The 16,392-nt window shown below is 42.0% G+C and overlaps 1 protein-coding gene across 1 annotated transcript in view; it reads left to right on the forward strand.

Annotated features, from left to right (window-relative positions):
• Positions 1–838: 838 nt before the first annotated feature.
• LOC106564801 (potassium voltage-gated channel subfamily H member 1) overlaps positions 839–16,392 on the forward strand; it is a 73,659-nt gene continuing 58,105 nt past the window's right edge. Inside the window, exons 1-8 of the mRNA XM_014131207.2 lie at positions 839–1,505; positions 4,359–4,482; positions 5,485–5,591; positions 5,712–5,840; positions 6,372–6,490; positions 8,003–8,170; positions 8,463–8,687; positions 11,714–12,143. Of these exons, the coding sequence (XP_013986682.2) occupies positions 1,433–1,505; positions 4,359–4,482; positions 5,485–5,591; positions 5,712–5,840; positions 6,372–6,490; positions 8,003–8,170; positions 8,463–8,687; positions 11,714–12,143 (1,375 nt within the window). The 5' untranslated portion in view covers positions 839–1,432. The remainder of the gene's footprint in view (positions 1,506–4,358; positions 4,483–5,484; positions 5,592–5,711; positions 5,841–6,371; positions 6,491–8,002; positions 8,171–8,462; positions 8,688–11,713; positions 12,144–16,392) is intronic.

The raw sequence follows: 16,392 nt of genomic DNA on the forward strand, positions 1-16,392 counted from the left end.
TTGAGGTGGGGGGGTAGGTGCACTATACCACCCTTGCCATAAGGGTGCAGACCTCTTAGCAGAGGTCATAGTACAATTACATAAAGAGAAACTGTTTACCCAAGATCAGGGGTCTTTTGCCACATAAGATCATTTATGTAATTTCGTCACTATGCTACAACTCTCTTCAATCTGAATAAGCCCTATAGAATGTGATAATCGATGGTGCCATATTGAACTCGGCGGGAAACCACTAGGACTATCTGCAACTATCCTCTCTCTCTGTCTCTCTTTGAGTAACTGATTACGTTACCAGCAAAAAATATTGGAATTAGATTACAGATACTTTTTTAAATTCAGGAACTACTTTTAAATTCAGAATGGATGTTTGTGGGAGAAAAAAAAACCACTAACACCTTTGTTGTCTCAATGACATTCAAGGCAGAATTGGAAAATGAGTTTGAGTTTGATAGATCCTTTTTGTCTTCTTCTAAAACTCTTTTGGTATTTGTTTCATTAGTACATTGTTCATATAGTCCCAAAATGTTTTGCATCATACCAGCTGTATTTCTCTATTTTGAACGTTATAGATCTTGAAAACTTGATTGCTGATATGCAAAACATTTTGGGACTATATCAACAATGGACTAATGAAACAAATACCGAGAGTTTTTGGGTGGAGTGTTCCTTTAAATGGAAAGTAATCCAAGAGTAACTGAAAATAATCAGATTACGTTACTTGAGTTTGGTGTAATCCAAAAGTTACGTCACTGATTGACATTCTGGACAGGTAACTAGTAACTAACACATTACATTTAGAAAGTAGCCTAACCTACCCAACCCTGTTCCCTCTGTGCGCGTGTGTGTGTGTGTTGTGTCCAAATGTGTGGCGTCCTTGGGATGCCAGTCCTTGCACTTCTGAATACGGGCAACCTCCTCGAATTCCCCACATAAACCCATGTTCATGCGTCAAAAGAAGGCGAGGAGGACGCACAACCAACCAGTGTGAAGTGCAAGCTATAGCTGTGTTCTTTTCCACTGCGCCAAAAAATCTCATTTCCAGTCAGTTATCAATTTTTGGGTTCCAGGTGAAGGCCTAACCTGTGCTTCATAGCCTAAACGCAGGGCTGTTAGTAGCCTACTCGGTATTCCTTCACACGATTGTGGGGGTGAGGGTACCCGGTTGGGGTACCCATGTGCAAAGATGTCAGACGAGAGACAGGTGATGCGCTCTCTGCATGCATCCCGTCTTCAACAGGGGGAGCACAGCCACGGAACGTGCGGTCGAACAGCATGAGGTGAGGGATTCTTCCGCTCATCATATCTAAGCAGAACAGGGACCATGAAAGCAGCAGAGCGGAGATTTGAGCAGCTGTATCGTCCTACGGATACTTCAGGCATCCTTTCACTCTAAAAGCGTTCTCTTCTTACTGACGTTGAATGACAAGGCGGAATGGCAGGTGGACGTCGAGGACTTGTGGCCCCACAAAACACTTTTCTCGAGAACATCGTCCGACGATCCAATGGTAGGAATGTGTTCGTTTTTATTTTGTAGGAAGAAACACTGTGGATGATAGCCTATTAGCCAATCATTGAAAAACATGCATTTAATTATAGCCAAAACTCTCAGGACAACTAACCGTCAATTGACACTAGTCATTGTAAACCGTTTATTTTTTATTTTAGATTAGCCTATTTGATTTATACATTTATACAGCCAGCATGCTATGAAAATAATGATTAAACAATTCAAACTAATTGCATTTAATGGATGTTGTCTTTACAACAAACAACTCGAATGAATAGCTGTGTCTACCATTGGTATTCCTTACCAGTCACCTTTACTGCACCTAAAAATAAACCAAAACATCCACTGTATTCCACATGATTTGTGCATTAAATAACTAAATTAGTAGATTAACATTTTCCTCTTGACATACTTATTCGATTCATGTTTTAAACCCAAATTACAAGTGTTTTTCAGATAGTCTAGAATTTGTTGGTTTGTGGAGGCACACAGACTTGTTGGGCAAAATGAATCCGTTGACTTATTCAGAGTGACATGCTTGCCACGGGAGCTTTTGTTTTGGTTAATTCATTTATCTGTTTTTAACACTGTTTTTTGCCTCTTACTTTAACCACTTTTCTTTTTAACTTTTCAGTTTGGACATTATCACATAGACAGACAGGTATAAACAATGTTTTAAAGTAGTGTCATGTCCCCTTTATGTTCTTCCCCAAATCATCCACCATAGACTTGTTTGTGTTCTGTAGACCCATTTTTCTTTTAATCACATATACCTCACTTATGGTGAATAGCTTCACCCTCAAATATTCTCTGCACTTGCTTCCCCAGTTTTCATTCCTGATACTATCCCATGTGGAATATACTCTAGTAGATCAACTCCCTCCAGTTTCCCTACTACTCCCCATGTTTTCAAGGCGTTGTGTCAGTCTTGTGAAACATTATGTTTGACATACCCAATGTCTGTGATGGTCTCGTGACGGTCTCATGTCGGTCTGTGTTGTCAATATGTATGAAGAATACATATTTTCTTAAGATAAGAGCGAGATTAAGTATACTGTAATGGGGGATTTAGGATCAGCGTTTATTGCCTTTTCGATCACAATGAATAAGATGACAGGGTGGACCTGATCCTAGATCAGCACTCCTGATATGAAACACTTGAAACATCCATCCCCTGAGCGTGCAAGACAAGAGAGGAAAACATCTTATGCTTTCTCTACCCCCACCCCATTATTGACACATAGGTTATGTATAATGGTACCATGACCACTTCACAAATGGGGTAGTCCCCGCTCATAGTTTGCTCAGAGTTTCTTGGAATGGGGCAGCTAAGGTTGAAGGGCAAAACACCCAGCTGCTTGAAATGTGCTGGCTCATCACCTAGAACTGGGCCATTTAATGACACTGTAATGAATGTAGTCTTACAAGTGATGCCTGGCGATTAAACACAGCACCTTCTGAGGTCACTGCTACTGCTGTATCACTGCCTACCGAGCCAATGATAGACAATGTTATAATGATTGGCACCACTGCCCCAGCCAATGATAATGTTAGTCAGGTTGCACTGAAACAGATAAGACCCCATTTACCAGGCTTAAAGTTGTGGTACAATGGATACCGGCACCTGAATCTGTCCAATACTACACAAGAGGGATATATGGTGTCGTATAAACACTGTCTAAGATTCAACTGGTTCGATGTAGTAGATTTCTGCAAATGAAAAAGTATGCAATAATCAGGTTAATATTGACCAATAATATTGGCAGATGATGTATAAGTCATATTGGCGGGGCTCTAGCCATAATAGAACTATCATTTGTAAGACAACAGTGAAAGTGTTGGATTTTGTGTACAGCATATTGATTTCACTGTCACGTTTTCCCTCTTCTCTCAACCTTGTTGCAGTAGCCTCGGATTCAGTTTCCACAACAAGTAAAACATCTTTGCCAATATGCTGTATATCATCATGGCAAAGCTTCAGATGCTTCCTTTCACCTGTTTCTATAGTGGAGTTCGACATGTATTTCATGTCCAATAAATTCTCCATTCGCATACTATGGTTGGCAGTACATATTTAAAAGTATGATAGTATATTAAGTATGCTTCAAATGAACTAAAATACCTCACATTTGCAATAGCTGTGTCCTCAGCCGTGTTTTGGGTTGCACTTTATTTTACAATGCGCTAATTAGTCTGCCTGATATGTATCTAGATAGATAAATAGATGTACTGTAGATGGTAAGTTATTACTCAGCAATATGCCGTAATGCTCAGCATTACAGTAATACTTGGTTTTACCTAACTCTAACTTGTTAGCTGACTACCAATTTTGATGAAACATTTATTTTTATATATTTATTTTTATAATATAGGGTACAAAACACAATCAACATCAATATTACAATAATGCAACATCTATGTAAATGTACTGGGATTTGCCAAAAGCTAATTTGCACCTGTTGTCCCAGGGCAGGTAAGTAAGGGCAGTTACACAGCCACAATACACATACTCACTAAAACAATACAAAATACAAATGCATTACATCCAATAATATATCATTCTAACAACAACAACATATTTGTAATAAAAAAACAATCATCAACTGTCACCTTACACACGAGGAACCACAGATAACTTTAAGTGTACAGGTTTGGATAGATTTGAGCCATGTTTTCAATTTAAATGTAAAAGTACAATAATGATTTCATGAAATAAAGACAAGTAGGCCTACATCCAGTTACCTTATAACTTCCAAGTAAAATAATGAGTTAAAGACAGTTAATAGTGCTGTAGTAGTTTCTATCAGTTCTTTCTGAACCAGGTTTCATGTTGTTTTCCCTCCCTGGGCAGATACCAACTTTGTTCTGGGCAATGCCCAGATTGTGGACTGGCCCATTGTGTACAGCAACGACGGCTTCTGCAAGCTCTCCGGTTACCACCGTGCTGAGGTCATGCAGAAAAGTAGCACCTGCAGGTACTTATGACTGCATTATGGCACCACTGATTTTGTGGGTCAGCATTTTGTTTCACTGACAGCAATACTATACAGTAGAGTATAAATACAGTATATCTACATTAACATATAAACATATCGGGCTGGTTTCCTGGACCCAGATTAAACCTACACCTGGATTTGAAGGGGCAATCTGCATTTGCTACATCCATTTTTAGATAGAAATTATAATATATACCCATTGATTCTTGAATATAACTTATAGATGCCTCATTAGCTGTTCAGCTGTCATACCCCATCAGAACCCAAAACAAAAGCTTGTTTTACTCCTTTGTTTGTAAAGATTGTTATTGTAAACAAACACTGTATAGCCTCAAAACATGGTTAAAACAATCCTTTTAATATCACAGATGGTCAATCCTTGTATCCATAGCGCTGTCCATGAATTTGAGAGCGGTAACATTTCTCCAGCCCCATCCCACAGCTTGTTAACCAAAAACAATGGCAGGGTGCCCGCTTTATTGTCTGAACTGCAGATTGACCAATTTAAAGGCATACTCAATGGAAAATATATAATAAAAGGGATTTTTAGTCCAGGAATAGGCTTAATCTGGGTTCGGGAGACTGGCCCATAAACATATAAACATACAGTACATTCTATACATTAGTAATCATATTATTACTCCAACACAAATAAGACATAAGATGACAATGTTTGTTCCATGCAAATTCAGGTTATTTCAGTCTACAGCAGTCAAGTGTTTTGAAATGGGTGAAAACGATGTAGGCACTAAGGAATTCAAATGTGCCTCTGAAGTAGCACACATACTTTGTATTTATGTCAATTCAACATGACATTCGCTGTGACCAGTGCTTATGCAGATGCCTTCACCATGTTATTTGTGAGCCGCAATGTTTTTCGTGAGGCCTTTGTAGCTTGGATAATTCGTTTCAAGAATCTGAATGTATTATCCAGTTTTATTTGTTTTGTATGTAAATTAGCACCAACAATGCAATTTTCAGTTTCATGTATGGGGAGCTCACAGACAAGGAGACGGGTGAGAAAGTGCAACAGACCTTTGAGAATTACGAGATGAATTCGTTCGAAATTCTCATGTATAAGAAGAATCGTAAGTGTTTCTTTGCTCTCTGTTGATTGAACCATGTCAAATTTAATTGCTACATCGATTACTTATGAGATACATTAGAATATGAACAGATACCATAACATCATTTTGTGTTTCCTACAGGGATGCCGGTGTGGTTCTTTGTAAAGATCGCTCCTATCAGGAATGAGCAGGACAAGGTGGTGTTGTTTCTGTGCACCTTCAGTGACATCACGGCATTCAAACAGCCCATTGAGGATGACTCTGTGAAAGGTTGGCGTGACATTGAATTTCAGATAATCTAAGGAAGATTCTGTTTTAATGAGGACATGATCAAGCTGAGGATTGTAGACACAATTGGTTTTAGAGAGCTACAAATGTGTGTTGCTGACATTATTGAGAGAAAAACCACAGTGCAGCATTTCACATTACGACTTACATTTTTGTCTGATAATTTGAGCCAGTAATGTTGGACTTTCTCAGAATTCCGAATCAACCACTAGCTAGCCCTTGTCTTTAGGCAGTTCATGTAGATCTGAAAGAAATGGATAGGTATACGCATATGGTAATAGTTCCATTTGCCATCTAATAACCTATGAAGAATTTCCGCAATACTGAATACACCTATCAAATCTTTTCAGATTTACAGATATGCCTAGGGAGTAGTAGCCTGAAAATCCACGCTGAATTTAGCTCTGTGTCACATTTGTTGAAATGCAGCATGATTCAGTCTTGATTTCAAGGCTAAAGGGAGTGGATATGGGTTGATTTGGTATTCCACATTTCTTTGACTCTGTCATTCAGGATGGGGTAAATTCGCTCGGCTCACACGGGCTCTGACGAGCAGCCGGGGAGTGTTGCAGCAGCTGGCGCCCACCGTCCACAAGGGCGAGAACGTCCACAAGCACTCTCGTCTGGCTGAGGTAGTGTGTGCCTCTGTCCCTGTTGATAAGCACTCATCCGCCTAAGTGTTTCTGGAAGGAGCAACCGTCTCGTATTTCCAAGCCCGCTTCTGTTTAGCTTCAGATGAAATGCCTAAACCTGTCCCCAAACTCACTCGCTACTTCTGAGATAAATGAAGTGTGTCTTTCTGTTACCAAAGCAGTAGACCGCAAGCCCTTGGCCACCTGGGCAACTGTAACTCTGCAGACAGACACAACTCTAATATGAAGGATCACTCTATATATAGTCCTGACCATAAACCCTTATGGCAGAAGTCCCCAATTACATTCAGCTGTGGGCTTGAGCACATGGTCGGGGGGCAGGAACATAATTATAAATAATTTGTACACTGCAAATTGACCGCAAGAAGCGGAAACAGATATAGTATTTGACAAAGAATTTGTCCCGTGGGCCGCCCATTGGGGAACCCTGTCCTATGACTTTTTCTGTGGAGTTGTGTAACCTAAATGTACATTTACATTACTCATTTAGCAGACTCTCTCATCCAGAGTGACTTATAATCAGTGCATAAAAGGTCAGAGATGTCGACAAGAGCAGGATTCAATTAAATCTGCCTCAGCAATGTTTAACTTGTTTAGGGACTTGATTATTACTGTACACTTTTTTTACTCTGATTAACGGAGCCGTCTATGCTACTGTCTACAGTGTATATACCATACTGCAATGCTGGTTTGATTGAATAGTCCTTAGTCCTCTGAAAATCGCAAGGCTAGAATAAAGTCTCTAGTCCTCTGATATCCCAAGGGGACTGACTGTTTGGGTAGATATCTCCTCTGTCATCTTCTGGGACTAGTCCAAGATGTCTTACCACCACCATCTTCTAGCAACATCCTGTTCTTGAAAAATGGTGGAAAAGCTAATTGTGTTTAGATGGTCAGATAAGGTGCTCTGTTTACTAATGGGGAGATGTGATTGCTAGCTTAGGTAAAACAAAATGGCTACCGTTTGTTTATTTGTTGATCCTGGAAAGTTCCATCAATTTATACCAAAAAATATGAGGGAGAGAGGAATTCCACTCTTATTTTGTGTGTTATATTGATTGGGATAGAGAGTTATGTCACACTATCCAAGAGATACCGAGAGATGAAATCAAGGCAACACTGAACTGTCTTTGTGTGGTCCAAAAGACTACAGAATGTGGTCATTATATTGCCATGACTTAGTATTTTCTATTATGAGTGGTATGTCAAAGTTATCGCTCTCATACAATAAGAGACACTGTCATAACAAACTAAAATGTTGTCATATTTTTGTGTACACTAGGTAAAAACGCACACCTGGAATGGCGAATAGCAGGAGAATCAAATTACACACTGGTCCAATTCAGTGTTAGCCTTGTGGAATCAGTCTGATCGCGGTCACTATTCTACGCAGCGATCAGGCTGGTTCCACCAGGCTAATTAAAGGTAGCTAGCTGCCAAAACACTGACTCATTCATGACTCGTTACCAACCGTTTCTTAACCAAACTTAGGTCCTCCAGCTGGGCTCAGACATCCTCCCGCAGTACAAACAGGAGACGCCTAAAACTCCCCCCCACATCATTCTCCACTACTGCGCCTTCAAGACAACCTGGGACTGGGTAATCCTCATCCTGACCTTCTACACAGCCATCATGGTGCCCTACAACGTCTCATTCAAGGTCTAAACTCTATTCAACTACTAACTAACCCTAACCTTAACGCTAACCTTAACCCTTACCCTAACCTTAACCCTTACTCTAAACTCCAAACCGAACCTTAGCAAACTGTTTATTTTTTATTTTTACTCTTTTGTGTGTACTTTTATTGACTATGTACCAGCTGTAAATTGCCACTCAGGGATTCTCTACTCTACTACTTAAGTAATAAAGATTCTCTACTCTACTGCTTAAATAATAAAGATTCTCTACTCTACTACTTAAGTAATAAAGATTCTCTACTCTAATCCTCCAGACCAAGCAGAACAACGTCACCTGGCTGGTGGTGGACAGCATCGTGGATGTCATCTTTCTGGTAGACATCGTGCTCAACTTCCATACCACATTTGTGGGGCCAGCCGGAGAGGTCATCTCGGACCCCAAACTGATCCGGATGAACTATGTCAAGACGTGGTTCGTCATCGACCTGCTCTCCTGCCTGCCATACGACGTCATCAATGCCTTTGAGAACGTTGACGAGGTCAGTGGTTTGTTTGTTAACTGGGGTCTGTGTGTTTGTGGATGGATGGATATGGATGAAGACACACAGACAGACACACAGACAGACACACACATTGTTTTATGGATCTGGAAAGCTCACCACATCGTTGTAGCGTAATACATATGTATATACTGTATTCTATTCTACTGTAACTTAGTCTATGCCGCTCTGACATTGCTTGTCATATATTTATATGTTCTTAATTCATCATTCCTTTACTTAGATTTGGGTATATGTTGTGAAATTGTTAGATATTACTTGTTAGATATTACTGCACTGTCGGAGCTGGAAACACAAGCATTTCGCTACACCCGCAATAACATCTGCTAAACACGTGTATGTGACCCATAAGATTTGATTTGATTTGACACAGACTGTGGAATTGACTATGATCGCTATTCACAACTAGTTTGGGTTTTGGTTCAACAACACAACCCCAGTCATTTAACCTCGGTTTACTGAAGCGAACCGCCTCTCCTCAGATAGGTTAACTCAAGCGTTAATCTTAATTTACAGCAGACTTCAAGTGTCGCTTCAGCGCTGGGAATCTTCATCTGCACTGATGAAAGCTCACATAGGGAGAGTCACTATGAGTCAGTTTGAATTATTTGTGACTTGAAATGTCTCTAGGGATTTCACGTCCATCCATAGGGACTGCTGGCGTTTTCGGCCAAGCTTTCGAGCAATAATGGAACTAAATGCTCTGTCATACTACCAGATTCTTTAGAAATGGCGTCTTGACTATAGGGCCTGGATTCAAATAATCACAGATCACAGATTCTTGACAGTTATTTTTGCAGAGGCTTTTTTTTTTACCCATTGTCAGTTGAAATCCCAGACTGGTATTGGGTACTGTAAAAACTTACTATTACTTTTAATCCTGTTGTTAATCTCTGTAAGCAGGAAGTCGCCCCACTGTGTATGATGTCATATTGCTGAGTATACCTTTAACCTCTGTGTTCACCATTAATCACTCTACAATACAGTCCTACCCACAGCCAGCTGAGTCGTATCAAATTGAAACAGAAAATAGATATGACTGAATAACACTAGAAATGTGCATGCTTTGGTTCAAAACAATGACGTGGATGACTCCGCTTTCTGAATGTTATTCTAATACAACTTCTCAGCAGTAGAAATGTTATCCCCGCAGTTGCCTAATGGTTGCCTTAGAGTTGCCAGATAGTCAAAGATTTAAACACCATCAGACAACAGGGTTGCTGGGGAATACTGTGAATAGAGGCTAAAAAGTCAGAGAAGATCCCTCTAACATATTAAAAAGAACACAGGCTGGTAAAACAGCACATTTTTCTGATGCCTCTTCGAGAGATTCTGTAGTAAAACTCACTGGAAGCAGACTTGGCACAGAGGCCTTTGTAGGATGGTCCTGATCGTCTTGATTCACGCGCTAGTCTTGATAACCTTAAAGTAATCAATAGATGCCTACGCCCAAGTACAGTATTATCAGCATAAAAATAACTCTGTACTACAGAAGGCACAGATAAAGGTCAATATTACATTTAAATAATGAACAAACAAGTGCTTCAAAGGTCAAACAACAAACATAGTTAGCCAATTATAGCTTAATTAACAAGTCAAAACACTGCTTTTGGCCTTAAACTTTGGGCATTGTAACTTAGAACCAAAACAAAAGTGCAGAAACCCCCATCTTTCTTCTCCACATCTCCAGTGTTATGTACTGTTGTGTTGTCTGCCTGTTGTTGTGCGAAGGGTGGTGTGCCGAAAGATTATAGCACCCACACAGTGAGCTCCCACAAAGCCTGTGGGCGCTGCATGTGCCTTTGCTGCACTTGTCAACGCCAGTTATCCTTCCTTTTCATTCGGTGCTGTGCCTCATATACAAGCACTGTGCAGCTAGCAACCATTCTGCTCCTCTGAAGAGAAGGCTTTCAGCACAGTGACCTTGTTTTGTATTCAATGACAATTGTAGGGAGACATTCAAGTTGCCACAGGGACACATTTGAGCTTTTAGCAGAGCTTCCTCTCTCCCTTTCTTTGAGGAGATGTGTTTATTGTAGTTGAACGTAATTGCATTATGAATGTGTCCCTGGTGAGCTGAAAATTGCTTGATGCAGTAGGTTCGCACACGTCATGGAGGCAAACGTGAGCAGAGGCTAGTGAGCTTACATAAACCGCACTGCATTATGTTTGCCTTAAGTACTAAATGTAGATTCACCCTTTCGGGAAGCGCCAGGCCCATGCATTTTGCATCTCAGCCTCGCTGTACAGTATGCCACACTAAGTCTTAAATGTTTTAGGGAATCTAGATTCGATGAGCAGTTGATTTCACATCACATCACATTTTGACGTTTGAAGACACCAAGAGCTTGATTCAAATTGAGCATGCAAAAGAGGGTAATGGGATTTTTGATAAAGCCACATACGAGGGACTCATTCAAATTCTGGAATTAAATCTCCAAATGGTTCAGAAACCTGTCCTCCCTAGTACTCATTCACATACCATTATCAGAGTAAGATCCTGGAACATTAATTGTGGGTGCCTGCTCCATGTCCATCTATGAAAACAAAAGTAACCCCGGGCTAAATTAATTCCGATACTGTACTTTCCAGAGGTTGGTCCAGGACCCAAATAACCGTTATTCTGTCACATGGCAGTGTGGAATTCTTCACTAATCAAGCTTCTGTAGCAAAGTTATGTTTTGTAGAAGTAGCATGTTGTAAAGCATACCCTCCAGCTATTATTTTATTTTATAGCTAATGGCATTGTATTCATTATCATCAACACAACAGGGAACTGCACCATGGTACCAAATCCATATGCAGGTTATACTGTACAGTGCTTTAGGGAGTTGAGTTCCACAGGGTTCACTGTTGGGACCCTTCCAGTTTATGTTTAATCAATGAATGAACAGTTAGTAAAATAGTTAGAACCATGAACAATGGATAATTGGAATGTTAGTAAAGCTCTACTTTTCATTCTCTCGCTTAGCCTAACCATGCCCCTCTTCTTTTCTACCCATCAGGGCATCAGCAGTCTCTTCAGCTCCCTCAAAGTGGTCCGTCTGCTCCGCTTGGGCCGGGTGGCCCGTAAACTGGACCACTACATTGAGTACGGGGCCGCTGTCCTGGTCCTGCTGGTGTGCGTCTTTGGCCTGGCTGCCCACTGGTTGGCCTGCATCTGGTACAGCATCGGCGACTACGAGGTCATCGACGAGAACACCAACAGTGTGAGGATGGACAGCTGGCTCTACATATTGAGCGAATCGGTGGGGACACCGTACCGCTTCAACGCCAGTGGCTCCGGGAGGTGGGAGGGCGGGCCTAGCAAGGACTCGGTCTACATCACTTCCCTCTACTTCACCATGACCAGCCTGACCAGCATCGGCTTCGGCAACATCGCCCCCACCACCGACGGAGAAAAACTCTTTGCTGTGGCAATGATGATGATCGGATGTGAGTAAGAACCCTACCCATGACATTTTACTGTCATCAAAGGAGGTTGGTAGGTGGAGACATAGGAGGATGGGCTCATTGTAATGGCTGGAATGGAATAAATTGTCACCAATACCTTGTCACCGATTCCAGCCATTACAATTATATCTCCGCCCACCAGCCTCCTCTGACTGCCGTATTATCTTTATGAAAAATACAACACAATTGATGTTTCAATAAGAAATACCATGCCAGATGTGTCCCTTGCTTCTTCAGGGAGAAGTATTGTTAACAGGCCAGTATGTCTCTGAATCCTTGATGAATTCAGTAGAAGATAGCATACTGTTTAATGTACTTACTATACAACTCAATCACAGCTAAATGTACCATTAAGCTATTACAGATAAATGCTTGACTGAAGCATTTATGAACATTGTGACGGTTCTAATCAGTTCCCAAAAAGACACAGGTGCCTAATTTCACATGGTGCTTAAGGTTTATTATGAATAAGCCAATTTGTTTAATTTTGTGCTGTGAAGATTGTACATAATTTTCAAATCCTTTCATCCATTTTGAGCTGGCAACTGAGTGATTCATCACGTGCCTATTGTTACAGGATTACTCCTTCTACTGGAGATGCGATTGACACAGTTTTGTCCCGGGTCCTATTGTGGGACATCGCATTGGCTTTTCATAGAACCCTGTTGTGATTTTAAATTGCATTCTCAATTGCAACGCAGGCCTCAAGATTGAGGAACATGATGGATTGCAGAAATGAAAAAGAGTTCTGTTTTATCTTTTTAGGTCAAGTTGAGACCTTCATTATCTACCTGGAAATAGACATAACATGTAATAGGACTGGGAAAACTGTGGCAGGCATCATCAGTTTGCGTGCTAGTGTCATGCTTGAAGTTTGCCAGTATAAAAAGTTTGTTTCACATGACTTTGTATAGACCAGTAAACTTCAACATCCCTGTGACGTAACACAGTTGCGAAATAATGAGGCAAGCGTGATCTGCACCTTTCAACTACGATTCCACCCCAGAATGCATTGCTGACCATTTAATATACACTGCTCAAAAAAATAAAGGGAACACTTAAACAACACAATGTAACTCCAAGTCAATCACACTTCTGTGAAATCAAACTGTCCACTTAGGAAGTAACACTGATTGACAATACATTTCACATGCTGTTGTGCAAATGGAATAGACAACAGGTGGAAATTATACGCAATTAGCAAGATACCCCCAATAAAGGAGTGGTTCTGCAGGTGGGGACCACAGACCACTTCTCAGTTCCTATGCTTCCTGGCTGATGTTTTGGTCACTTTTGAATGCTGGCGGTGCTTTCACTCTAGTGGTAGCATGAGACGGAGTCTACAACCCACACAACTGGCTGAGGTAGTGCAGCTCATCCAGGATGGCACATCAATGCGAGCTGTGGCAAGGTTTGCTGTGTCTGTCAGCGTAGTGTCCAGAGCATGGAGGCGCTATCAGGAGACAGACCAGTACATCAGGAGATGTGGAGGAGGCCGTAGGAGGGCAACAACCCAGCAGCAGGACCGCTACCTCCGCCTTTGTGCAAGGAGGAGCAGGAGAAGCACTGCCAGAGCCCTGCAAAATGACCTCCAGCAGGCCACAAATGTGCATGTGTCTGCTCAAACGGTCAGAAACAGACTCCATGAGGGTGGTATGAGGGCCCGACGTCCACAGGTGGGGGTTGTGCTTACAGCCCAACACCGTGCAGGACGTTTGGCATTTGCCAGAGAACACCAAGATTGGCAAATTCGCCACTGGCTCCCTGTGCTCTTCACAGATGAAAGCAGGTTCACACTGAGCACGTGACAGACGTGACAGAGTCTGGAGACGCCGTGGAGAACGTTCTGCTGCCTGCAACATGCTCCAGCATGACCGGTTTGGCGGTGGGTCAGTCATGGTGTGGGGTGGCATTTCTTTGGGGGGCCGCACAGCCCTCCATGTGCTCACCAGAGGTAGCCTGACTGCCATTAGGTACCGAGATGAGATCCTCAGACCCCTTGTGAGACCATATGCTGGTGCGGTTGGCCCTGGGTTCCTCCTAATGCAAGACAATGCTAGACCTCATGTGGCTGGAGTGGGTCAGCAGTTCCTGCAAGAGGAAGGCATTGATGCTATGGACTGGCCCGCCCGTTCCCCAGACCTGAATCCAATTGAGCACATCTGGGACATCATGTCTCGCTCCATCCACCAACGCCACATTGCACCACAGACTGTCCAGGAGTTGGCGGATGCTTTAGTCCAGGTCTGGGAGGAGATCCCTCAGGAGACCATCCGCCACCTCATCAGGAGCATGCCCAGGCATTGTTGGGAGGTCATACAGGCACGTGGAGGCCACACACACTACTGAGCCTCATTTTGACTTGTTTTAAGGACATTACATCAAAGTTGGATCAGCCTGTAGTGTGGTTTTCCACTTTAATTTTGAGTGTGACTCCAAATCCAGACCACCATGGGTTGATAAATTGGATTTCCATTGATTATTTTGTATGATTTTGTTGTCAGCACATTCAACTATGTAAAGAAAAAAGTATTTAATAAGATTATTTCTTTCATTCAGATCTAGGATGTGTTGTTTAAGTGTTCCCTTTATTTTTTTGAGCAGTATACATTATGATCCATACTGACTTGTGACTTGGTATCAATTTCTGAGTGTGAATCAAAACCACAAGCCTGGTGTTCGAAGCATCACAGTCCAACCAACAGACCCTAATTTTATTAGCTTCAATATTTTAATACATACTGTACACTGTAAGGGTTGTTGAAACTTGGGGGGGAAAGTTATCCAGCTCAGGAAATCAGTTTGAGTAAAAAACAACAACGCAATGTTACGTATTTAAATTATAACATACATGGTACAACCTGAATAACTAAGTGAAGCGGTTTTGGGATTTTTTTCACGTCACACAGCATTGTTGTGTTGGTGTTGCAGCAGCAGATGAGGGGGAGTATACAGAGGTTTGCTCAGCACCTCGGGGCGAGACTGGCACTGCCCAGGGGTGACAGTGATGCAGGGTGGCAGGTGATAGTGGAAGGGAGAGTGACAGGGGGGCATGGGGGGGGGGGGGGGGGTCATGCTGCTATTCCTCAGTGGTGGGAAGACAGTCTGCCACCCACAGCCTGGAAGCTGGACAGAAGCTTAGTCATGCAATATGTTGCCAGATGAGTCGCCTGCCAGTGTGTGTGTGTGCGTGTGTGTTATGGGTTGGATTTGGTTTGCGTCTTGGTCTGTTTGTGAGGAAGTGTGTAGTGTATTTTCTGTATGTGTGTTTGAGCAGTCATAATTGTGTTGGGTGGTCCTTTGCATAGGGTGATGTAAGTTTCCTTTAACGTCCAGATAGATGACACAGACACAGGAACCTTGGTATGAAACTCTTTAGTAATTAAATGCAATTGCAGACACAGATTCACATACAGAATACCTCAGTAGTCTACAGTAAAGATCTGTGTGGCGAAACAGGAGACAACACTCTTTATACAACCTACCATCAATCATATATTAACATTGTTGCATTGGATTAGATACAAAGTATCTAAGATGAGAAAAACATGTCTAGACTGTGGTTTCTCACTCTGCTATCTCGGCCTTGAGCCTGTGTGACTTATCAGCAGGTGCAGACAATTCTCAGTCTGAGAACTGAAGCAGTACATCTCCATTTACCCAGTACTTTTCCATCATTGCACATTGCAAGCATACAAAGGTTGTCACATATATACAGTAATCATGGCATTGGTGTAGGCTAACACCCGACCCCCAGGGTAAACCCCAACAATTGTGTAAAACACAGAGATCCGCTCACCCCGTTGCATTTTGCCGGTGTCCAGAGCTTATGACACGACTGTTGTTCCTGGCTGTCACGGTGGTCTTGTCTCAGTGCAGCCAGCCGTGTCATACCCTTCTGTGTCCTCATACGCATGCCAACCCTCCTCTCCCGCTTCTCTCTCTCCCACAAGGCTTGTTAACTGATTATTTACCCAGAGTAAACATTAAGAACACCTGCTCTTTCCACGACAAACTGACCAGGCGATCCAGGTAAAAGCTATGATCCCTTATTGATGTTAAATCCACTTCAATCAGTGGAGATGAAGGAGAGGAGACAGGTTAAATGAGGATTCTAAAGCCAAGGGACAATTGAGACATGGATTGTGTATGTGTGCCATTCAGCGGGTGAATGGGCAAGACAAAGTATTTAAAGGAAAATGCATCATACAGGGATGATTTCTGTACTTTG

Source organism: Salmo salar, chromosome ssa12 (assembly GCF_905237065.1).
Source record: "Salmo salar chromosome ssa12, Ssal_v3.1, whole genome shotgun sequence".
Lineage (NCBI taxonomy): Eukaryota > Metazoa > Chordata > Actinopteri > Salmoniformes > Salmonidae > Salmo > Salmo salar.